At 42.4% G+C, this 11,588-nt stretch overlaps 1 protein-coding gene across 4 annotated transcripts in view; it reads right to left on the reverse strand.

The window, feature by feature from the left end:
- The window catches only part of LOC147030305 (Krueppel-like factor 6), a 69,954-nt gene that overhangs the window by 54,149 nt on the left and 4,217 nt on the right, over nt 1-11,588 (reverse strand). For 3 of the 4 annotated variants that reach the window (XM_085874226.1, XM_085874230.1, XM_085874229.1), the window contains exon 2: nt 8,714-9,308. In XM_085874226.1, the coding sequence (XP_085730352.1) occupies nt 8,714-9,308 (595 nt within the window). Of the gene's footprint in view, nt 1-8,713; nt 11,477-11,588 lie in introns of all 4 variants that reach the window. The other variant, XM_085874228.1, reaches the window with a different exon arrangement.

The following is an 11,588-nucleotide window of genomic DNA, read 5'->3' on the forward strand; positions in this document are numbered from 1 at the left end:
TCAAATCATCTGGAATCGGTTTCTTCAAACAGCCAAAATCGCTTCTTTGCAAAAATATGCTAAAATCTTCTTTATTTTCTTCACATGGATCATCATCCTGACAACGAGACTGAGGAGAGAGAGTATTATGTTCTGACCGAGCTGAATCCATATCAGAAAAATCCTTCTCTGCACCCACATCATCTTTTACTTCTCCAGGTTCTCCTACTTCTTTTTATCCATGCATCTAATGCCCCTCTTTGATGGGACTCATCTTCGACTCTGCCCCTCTTTTTTCCTGTTCTTTGCTCCACTCGGTTGTACTTTCTTCATCTGAAAAAAATATATATATATATATACATATATATATATACATATATATATATATATGCATATATATATATATATATATATATATATATACATACATATATATATATATATATATATATATATATATATATATATATATATATACATATACATATACATATACATATATACATATACAAAGTGATTGCTAACTTACACACTTCTGAGACAAGCTTATTTTCTCTTGAACAAATATTCATTCTTGTATTTGTAGATAATAAGAGAACAACAAATCTTAATTGGAGATAAAACCATTAAACCATTAAAATTAAAACAATAATATTGTTATAGATAACAGCTCCACCACCAACTCCCTGCGCGTTGCCAATGCGGCTTTTTATAGCCCGAGGGGATAAGCATTGGAGGTTTCGCCACCCGAAATCGGCGCTTCCCCCTTTCACCTCTGAACCTTCACCCCAGGCTGGCTCCGCCCCTTTCACCTCTGAACCTTCACCCCAGGCTGGCTCCGCCCCTTTCACCTCTGATTGGCTGGCCTTTTCCAGGGCAAAGCTCGTCTTAATCCGTTTTTGCAAATCAGCCGTGGATGGCTGATTGCACACGGACGCTGGAATGTGGCTCCCCTTGTTGCGCCGCGAGTTCGTAACAACGGCATTTTGCCGCTGTTTGCTGAGAAGGGCGCTGTGTTGTGGAGATGGCGTGGTTGTGGAGAATAAACTCTTCTTCTTCTTTCGGCTGCTCCCGTTAGGGGTCGCCACAGCGGATCATCCGTATGATCCGCATAGTGATTTGGCACAGGTTTTACGCCGGATGCCCTTCCTGACACAACCCTGGTCGCCTCTTACGACACAGGGATATGGTACACCTATATTAACCGGGGTATACACCGGCCCAGTACACACTGGTACTCATTTCGCCAACCTCGGAAGGATGACAGGCTGAGTCAACCCCCTGGTGCATTAATTCAGTGGCCCAACGGGGCTTGAACTCAGGACCTTTTGAATCCCAAGCCGCTGCCCTTACCACTGCGCCAACACCAGGCTTAAACTATACTATACTGTAATAATTCTGAAACTCAATAATAATAAGCACATGAAATACTCGTAACATTTCAATTTCTATCTCAAAAACCGTAAGACGCATGAGAAAATGGGAAGAAAATGGTAAACAAATCGGTCAGTTGCAGACGGATAAACCATATTTCATTTCTTTGTTCCTTCGTTTCAAATTATTTCACACCGATTCTCCACTGATAATTTTGTGCAATTTATATCATAGACTTGCAAATTAGTGGTATCTGTATTCAAATATTAACATGTTAAGGAATAAATGTCTCCTATTCCGAGATTAAATGCCATAGCAGTCCTCTGATCATCCAGGCTTCACTCTTACTACATCCCGCGTAAATATTTCATTAAATATCACCAAAAAACCTGTAAAGAATATATTTGCACTCGTTCTAGAGCTATTCACTGACCTGAGTAGGTAAAATAACTAATCTAGATGCACAAAAAGCTGAAGAAAAGACGAGTTATGACTCGAGGAAACGCAGGTACGAACAGCCACATCTGCTTGTTGCTTTTGATTGTTGCACCACGTACATCATGCGCATGCGTGTGGGGGGATGGGGAGAAGCACCATTTTCTCAAGACAGAAAGGGTACATCATGTTAAAGGAATAAAGGGCTAACAACTACCTCTGCAGTGCGGTGAGCCTCCAAAAATTGATTTATCACCGCTGAAATTTTAAAATTACTATCTTATTTCCTTCTCTGATTGAATGCCCCCATCCAATGGTTGCCCGGGGCCAACGCACCGTCGCCACCCCCCCCCCCTGCATGCCACCGTCACCAACAAGAAATGGCAGGTGACAGCTTCATCACATGCACAATCTATGACCAGCATTCATCTGGAACAAATCTGATGAAGTGGGTAACAAAACAAACAAAAAAAAAAAAATCAGGATCCAAATGCAGTGTGTGTGGAGAAATTGAGAGCATATAACATGACGTCACGGGTTGAGAGACATAATGTTGTAACTGCATTTTTGGCGAGGTTGAATGGAATGGCTCTCATGTCTAACAAAACACCATTTATCTTTCATTAGCAATTTGCAGGAAATGGGAAATTTTCAGTTACAACATTATGTCTCTCAACCCGCGAAATGGTGTTTTGTTAGACATGAGAGCCATTTTATTCGGTTTCGCCAAAAATACAGTTACAACATTATGTCTCTCAACCCACCATGTGCTATCTTGCCTGTCATTAGCAAATGGTACATATAAAGGGCATTTCAAAAAGATTGAGGGAACTGATTTCCTGCCATTTCTTTGTTTTTTCACCGATACAGTTTTCCTTTTCAGGGTTTGGTGGTGTTAGCATGGTATTTGTTCCCTGGGATTTCTAGCTCCATCGCTCAACTATGCCATTGACAGTGAAGCAGAAGACAAAAGTGGTGGCTCTGTGATACGAGATAATCATAAGTCGACACCAACTGGAGGTTCTGCCGGGAATAGGACCTCAGAACACGTGATGGACCCACAAATTGTGCTATTCAACATTCTGTGAAACATTTTCAGCACAAGAATGCAGTGCAGAACTAGAAGGGCACTCTGTAGAGCACATACCTCCACCATGTAATGCCTGATTCACGAGAACATACCGGGCCCAATACATTTTTGAACTCGAGGGGGAGCACTCGGTAGAGTGCAAAACCTCCGCCGCCAATACTGCAAGGGTCACTCAAGTGAACCTGATATCCTATTCATTCAATTTGACGTCAACAGTGCTCAGAGTTATAGTTTGCAACTTTCACTTTTACATACTCAATTCATTCGTCATAACTAGATTCCTTGAGACAGAAATTGATTTTACATGGGTATATCCACCTGAAGTTCCAAAATCAGCCGCAATTATAATTTTGGCATGTTTTTTGATGGAAATCACTTATAACATGGAGAATTGCAAAATAAAGAAATAAATTAAAAAAAAAAAATCGAAATTTTGTTGAAAAAAAAGTTGCAAAAAATTTTTTTTTTTCTCTTACAATTTTTTTTTGGGGGGGGGTGGGGGGGTTGGAAATCACTTAAAACATGGAGAAATGCAAAAACAAAAATCCAAATATTTTTCCAAAATGGCTGTCATAGCGGCCATATTGGACTTTGGACCAAGTCCAAAATCTAATGGCATGATCCTTGGACCATACCTAATCCCCCGACCAAGTTTCGTCGAAATCTGTCGAGGAGTTTTTCCGTAATACTTTTCACAAACAAACAAACAAAGACGGGTGAAAACAGTAACCTCCGTCCATCTTCGATGGCGGAGGTTAACTAGAGCAATGGCAACAGTGGCAGGCCAGCATCAGTCACCAAGAGCCAAGCAAACATCGACGTCATGCAGGATTCTGCAGTGGACAGTCGGAAGAAGTCCAACCAATGGCACTCACAGGAGCTGGGCATCAAACCAACATCAGTCTGACGTATCCTCACAAAGGAATTGAAGCTTTTCTGATACATCATCTTTATTCGGCATAAATTGAGTCAAGATGACATTAGGAGACTTGATGTGCACAATTGGCTCAGTGACAGGATGGAGCAGTACCCAAACTGGATCAGCCTGATCTAGTTGTGATGAAGCTCATTTCCAGTTGAACAGTGCCATCAATAACCACAACAACAATTTCTGGGGGGAGGGCACAGAACCACCTGAGATCACTGAGAGGTAACTGAAAGGGCCCAAGGTCACATGACTCTGCACCTTCAATGCCAACTGGGGAATGCTAGGGACTTACCATTTTGAGAATGACAGCAGGATGGTTACGATAAATGGTGAGCACGACTGGGCCATGCTCCAGAAGTTCCATAATGTCTAGCCCAAACCACCCTGCCACACTGGATGATCGAAGTAGGTGTCAGACTACCTCCAGGCAGTGGTACATGAGACCTTCAGGAAAGTTGGACAGAACTTTGGAGTCAGGATCAATGCCTGTCTGAACCACGGAGGGGCACACATCGAGAACGTCAATTGCAAGGATTTTGCGTAAATGCCAATTTCAAACCTTGGGCTCTCACTAACCAGCAATGACTTACTACATTAGCAATAAGTGATCGAAAATACCATGTCATAAGCTTTCAAGAGATGTTTGGTTCATGTTCCTGAGGTTTCTGCTTCTTTGTGAACAAGCATTTAAAGTTTCATCACTCTTTTGGAAACACCCTGTATCTGGAGATACAACCAAGTCCTCCAACAACTGTCAGCTTTTGTGGACAATGCCAGATTCCGAGTCGATAGAAGAAAGTCAGGAATAAAACAATTCACATGTTAGCAATGCAATAAAACAATTCAGAAGGTACAAAGATCGACCAGAAGCAGAACAAGCATGTACCATCACCAAGCATACAGGATTTTGCAAAAGAAAGGCAAATGGCAGCAGATAATCATGACATGAGGAAGTATCCTGAGTGTAGCAAGTACAGCATTGAGACAATCTAATCTGCTCATCAAACGCATCCAAAACAGTCATAGTGATTAATAAGTTGAGTCAACCAATGGACAAAATCAACAGGGCATTGATCAAGATATGCTAAGCACCATCACAAGCCAGGAGATGACTTTTGGGTATTAACCCTTCATCAAAGTTAAAAGGAAATATAAAAGATTAAAATAATAATAGTAATAATAATAATAATAATAATAATAATAATAATAATAATAATAAATAATTTTTAAAAGTTTTTTTTAACAAAAACAAACGAATCTGCAGGTCAGCCGACAGTACTTCGAGTTACGAATGAGCGAAAGCCATGAGCACAAGATGACATAGCACAAAAAATAAAAATAAAGAAACTCGTGAAAGAAATCCAAGCCAAAGGATTCAAAGCACAACCGTTTGTAGTGGAAGTTAGAGCAAGAGGGTTGGTTGATGCATCAGCATATAGCCTCCTCAAACATTTAGGACTGTCCAGCCAATGCCTTTCAAGAGCAATTAAGGCACTTTCCATAGAAGCTGAAAAAAAACATCCTGCTCAATATGGGTGAAGAGTCAAGGAAAAATAAAAATAAGTAAATAAATGCCAATTTATTTAAAAAAAAAAAAGATAATTAAAAACAAAAACAAAAAACAAATTACCCCCGGTTGGGGGTGACGGTCATCTCTGAAGCTCTGTAGATCCAAATTTGAAGACACATGACTCGATAACCAGGACGAATTTAAAAAAACTGGCCTGATCAAATTTAGATATTGTTCCATATTATCAGAATCCAAAGGAATTTCGAAGATCGGATCATAAACGGCGGAGGAGATAGATTTTGAAAATGGACGATTTCGCAACTTTGGAGTAAGCTTGATGTTGACCTTGACCTTCAATCGGGTCAAAGGTCATACATCCCTCATCGACATCTACCCACATACCAAATATCAAGAAAATCAGAAGAAAAAAATGGGGATGTACATCGAGACTGGTTTTATTCGGTCATCTCGTTAGAGATGATCGAAAAACTGAACCTTAAAGATAAAAGGATTAAAAATTCCCCCCAAAAATGACAAGACATGTGAAGCCGAGTGGTAATGTGCAGTAAACTCACCTAAAATAGAGTTCATATACCAGAGACAAGAGGGTTTGAGGTTCATATTTCACCAGAACAAATTCCACCATGATTGCCAACGGGGGACCACATTGATCAGAGTGGGGCATAGACCCCTTAGTGTGCAAGGAAGTTCAGGGCCCAAACAGTCGTCTGAGGGAGGTGCTCTCCCTCTGAAGATTTGTAAAAAGTGCGATTCTTATCTGATATCGCCTGTATGTACATATACATGATCAATATATGCAGAACTACACGATAAGAGAGGTGTGTGTGTGTGTGTGTGTGTGTGTGTGTGTGTGTGTGTGTGTGTGTGTGTGTGTGTGTGTGTGTGTGTGTGTGTGTGTGTGTGTGTGTGTGTGTGTGTGTGGCACCATTTTTCTCAGAGATGGCCAAACTTTCAGAGGTGCATCATTGAGTGATTTTGGCAAAATAAAAATTGATTTAAAAAAAATTAAAAAATAATAATAAAAATAAATTTGGGATTTCTTCAAAATGCAGCCTGGTGTTGGCTTAGTGGTTAGGGTGGTGGCTTGGGATCCCAGGGTCCTGAGTTCAAGCCCCGTTGGCTGCTGAATTAACACCAGGGGGTTGACTCAGCCTGTCATCCTTCCGAGGTCGTCGAAATGAGTACCAGTGTACTGGTCCCGGTGTATGCCCCGGTTAGAATAGGTGTACCATATCCCTGTGTGTCGTAAGAGGCGACCAGGGTTGGCGTCAGGAAGGGCATCCGGCCATAAAAAACATTGCCTCAAGAAAAAGCCCAACCCCAGCACAGCAGGGAAAAATGGCTGTAAAAACGGTCTTCAAAATGCTCACAGGATTATCACAGCAGGATTTTACCAGGCAACACTTTGGTACCCTTGTTCGTGATAAATAATAGATATTCTCTGGCTGTCTTCCAATAAAATCATCACAGGAATCAGCAAACCTCTGCAGAAGTGCTCACAGAAGCCAACCAGGTATTAAGCACATCCACACACAGAGCAAGCTCTCAGAGAAGAGTACGTTTTCATCGGACTTATTTTGCACCACATAGCAATCAAACGAGAGCACCCACTCCAGACGTTTCAAACATGTGCCTCGGTCTCACGTATGAGCCGTCACGCTAAAATATGGCCGCATGCCCACACGCCTGGCACGACAGCCATTCGGCACGGATTCAATAACAAAGTGCCCTCTGCGCTCAGGATCGAGCAAGGAACGCACACGTGCCATTTTGTAGGTCCGTCTCATTGCTTTCAGAAATCTCATTTCCAGCTGGGACTCAAAACAAATATGGCAACGGCAGTGCATCCCGGTGTTCGAGAACACACGGCATGCATGGGGAAAGACAAACATAGGTAAGTTGGAAAGCACATCACAGCTGTGAGTATATCATCTGCACCATGCTGCACTGTAATGGGGCTGGTCCATAAAACTGGAGTATAGTCAAACCTCAGTGATGGATACATTATGGCATCATTTGGACACGGTGGGACTCAAGAACAAGTGGAAGTCCATGCAATGCATGTCGAGCCATTGTGTAATTATGATGGAACATAGATGCGAAAACAGGAATCCGTATCTTTGACAAGGTTTTGACAAAATAGTGTGGTGGGATTAATTAAGATCAGAGAGTGAGTGGCATGCGAGCGAGTCGAACATAGATGCGACATAACGCTGTGACGTAGGTTAGACAGACAATGAAAAGGAGACTGTGACGTAGGGTAGACAGACAGGACACCAAAAGTTTGCTCCTCATCCCAGTGCTTAGTCGATACTCGACATGCAACGAAAACAAAAGGGAAGAGTTAAAAATGAGAAAATGATGAAATCAGTGCAAAATGACAATGGAGATGATTTTTACACGGCCATACATTCCAAAAGAATCCACTTAAAGGGGAGATCAACAAACAAGCAAGGTAGGGGCCCCTTTCACCGACCCACTTGCTGATCAGTCTGACAAATGGTTCGAAGTCAAGGCTAAAGCCAATGCTTTCGCCTGCAAGCTGAAATTCCGAGCACGCAATCAGAATGGTGACAAGGAGACGGAAAAAATATCAGAGCCTCAGCGAAAAGCAAACAAAATTATATTGCACACCTCCACCTCGACACAAGATATCACATTTATCGACTTTAAATGGACCGGCAAATATTCTAAATCAGGTCGTAAACATCTGTCATTTCCTGCACGAGCTCTCTTTACCAATAAACTTCAACGTCATAACTAATAAAGTAATACACCCTGTAACTAATACATACATTTACATTTCGTCAGGTCCCCACAATAAGCTTCTGGAGGACCAATGGCAATTTGGCTTGGGGAAACGACCTGTAGCCAAATGTATATACTTAAACAGAGGTGGTGAGGAAGTCAACACAGTACGAGCACGTTTCAACCACGTTAAGGAGGAAAAGTCAAATAAGCTTGTTTGGCAATTTTATCAATGGAAAAACCTAATCCATTTTCGAAGCAATACTGTATTTTCAAGTTTTTAAATCGGATAATCTACACACTTGTCATCGAGAACTATAGATCACTATGGAATCATCCTGGTTAAAACTTCAACCGAGATGATAATAAATGGAATAGAACAGAATTAGCTTCGCATACATCTGTAAATAGATCAATTAGTCTCATGAAAGGACGATCAAGACTCCATTGACCTCAAGGAATATGGTATTCACAAAGCAGGAGAGATTAAACGACACCAATTTTGTACCCAAGAAATTTTGCCAAGTTATCTATTCCATACTTAGCCAAATGCAACCTCAATAACGACAACCACCTCAAATGGGAAAAATAAAATAAAAAGCTGGAAGTGGAGGGATTATGTTCATGCCTGTGTGTGTCCTTTGGTGCGCCTTCAAATGGGAACTCTTGGTGTAGACTTTACGGCAGCCATTGAAGTGACAGCGGTGAACGCGCCTCCGATTGTCGGGTGACGACTCTGCGCTTCGTGCAAGAAGGGCCGAGCGATAGGCTGTACGTCCACTTGGTGAGCTCAGGCTTCGGCCGAGCCGAGGTCCAGTTTTTGGGCCTTGGCTTTCAAAGCCCACATCAGTTGGAATAAAAGCAGCGATCGTGACACTGCTTCCTGCTGCTGTGGTACGCCCCAACTCTGGAGATGAGGGTGGTGTCAATGCAGTCACAGGGCTGTGCTGAAGTGCTGCAGCAAGGGTTTTGGTCATCTGCCTCACAGGTGACATGGCGATTCCACCAGGCTCAGCAGATGGGCTTGGAGGGGCAGCTGGCAGTGACAGAGGCATCAAGACAGCCTCGAGCTTGGCAACGGCAGTTTCACCAGACACAATCGGTGCTATGGTGCCGTGAACCTCTTCAACTCGACGCCACGCTCCATCTTGCTCGTTGGACGCATCCTCACCTGCCCTGGCACTCGGTTCCGTTTGAAGGTAGCGCTCCATCTCCAGACAGGTCTGTATCAAACAGCGTGAGAGCAGCAGCATTGTCAACTTACATTTCATTAATGACACTAAATAGGGCAAAAATAAGAGCATCAAACCTTATATTGCCATGATGTTGGCAAGTCGAGAAGACAACATAAACATGACAGGGTTCAACGGTGAAAACAACTTGTGAACATAATGCACAATATGGAATGGTTTGACAAGACCAATTTATCTGGCACTACAGAAAAAAAACCCACAAGTTCATCTTGAGGATAAGCATTTAAAAAATTGGAAATTAAACATTATGGTCTACACAGCCGAATGGAAATTGCTGAGCAAGAGGGTCAGAAGTGCGATTTGTATCAGAGGATATACAGGTGCTCAAAGAGAGTCAGGAACCGTTAATAATCAAAATGACAGCATTAAATTGCAAAATGATGTACAAAATTATCATCCGTCTCCTCACCACTGTGCACCATCGCTTGATGTGGAGATTTCAAAGCCATCATTGAGGAACATAAAAAAGGGTCATGCCCCACAGGGCCACAGTCCGTGGCTCATTTCAAGATTGAAAACCTCGCAGCTTAATTCGACAACAAAAACTGTCGCGATGTTCTAAAACTAACACGACCCAACTTAAACTTTGAAAAAGTGAGACTTCCAAGCGGGTAATGACAATGGCGAGTCAACAACTTGAGATTATGGAACAGTTAGAGATCCCTGTTGGTCATATTGTCAAATAGCTACAAAACAATTAAAAAAAATAATAAATCAGAAAACTGGTTTACTTTCATCTTGGAAATATAAAATAAAGACTAACTCACTAAAAAGTAAACAAATCAATGAATGTGCTGATAGTAGACCTTCTCTTGGCATCTCTAGCACTGCGTCCACTGCCACACTTAATCCCACCTTCTGGTGGGATTGTACAGGAAACTATTTGATTCCAAATCTTTCAAGCCAGACGTCCGAATGAAAGGGATTTCAGCAGGAATTTGTAATTTTCTTTAGGGTGCTGGCGATACATCCCCTACTCTTCACGAAACACCGTGGGATGTTTAACCTCCACCAGCTATTGCGAGCAGACGGAAGGGCCACTTGGCTTGACATTTATCCGGGTACGATCCACTTTGCGATGCAACATAAGGGCTGTACAGTACAAGCCGATAAGGAATCCTCCTCAATCACTGCGTACCCGGTTCTTCTTCTTGAAATATTCATCACTATAATCTTGTGACTGACTAAAAGATAAACTAGGAGTGAACAAAACGCATTACGATTTGCAGTAACATTACCGAAAGCACAAATGGGTTTTCACTTCAAAACTTAACCCAGTTCGGACCTGCAAATCGGATTTTTTCGATTAACCCACCACGGTAAAGTCACACCATAATGATCATTGCATTTTCGGCTTCTCGCATTTCATCTCAATCTGAAAATATGGCTTGGCTCCATAAAATGGGTAACCAAAGTGCCATAAAATCAGCACTAGCAGATAACACGATACCAGATTTTATCCTCTTGGGGAACGCAGGGGGGGGGGGAGCAAAAAAAATAAAATAAAAAGGTACGTGCGCACACACGCTCCCTGGAGAGACGACATCCCTCACGTGGTTGCCCATTAGTCTTGCTCATAAAGACAATCCATGGAGGTGTCCGAGCAATCATCTCGTTCATGAAATTCCAAAACCAAAGTTTAAAACGCGTTACTATATTACGAGGGAGACTGCAATGTCTCACCCTACATCTTCTTCGGAATCGCTCTGCACGTACAGGCGGCGCACAAAAATGAAAATAAAAATGGGAAAAGCGTTTCGCGTGAAATAGCCAAAGGCAGGAGACATTAAGACTTATTCAAAATTCGAGGCAAATAGCCGAAATGATAACGGCCAGGCGGCTGTAAAAGCAACGGCACATGATACGTCACAGAGGTGCAAGCACAAGCACCAATTTGTAGCAAGTCTGCTTCAGAAATGCTGCAGAGAATGTCGGAGGAGGGAAAATCTGCGAATAAGTGTTTGTTCATTTCGATTAGAATGTGCGTGCGGCTTTCATTCCTTCTCCCTCTCATTTGCAGCCTCATGCATCCCGTGCAGTGCATCCCTTGTGCAGACGGCGCTCATGGCTCCTCAGAGCACTGCCTCTGCGGCAGGCGCTGCTGGCTCAAGGCTGCTCCCTCAATAATGCAAGAGGAACTGGGAGGTTGGGGGGGGGGAGGGAGGGGAGGAGTAAAATAAATAAAAAGAGCCTTGCCAATGTCCTTTGCAGCCTTGCGATGTACAATTATGTTTCAAAAGGGCCATAAAA

This window comes from Eptatretus burgeri, chromosome 3 (genome assembly GCF_056783735.1).
Source record: "Eptatretus burgeri isolate ZD-2024b chromosome 3, Ebu_testis_v1, whole genome shotgun sequence".
NCBI lineage: Eukaryota > Metazoa > Chordata > Myxini > Myxiniformes > Myxinidae > Eptatretus > Eptatretus burgeri.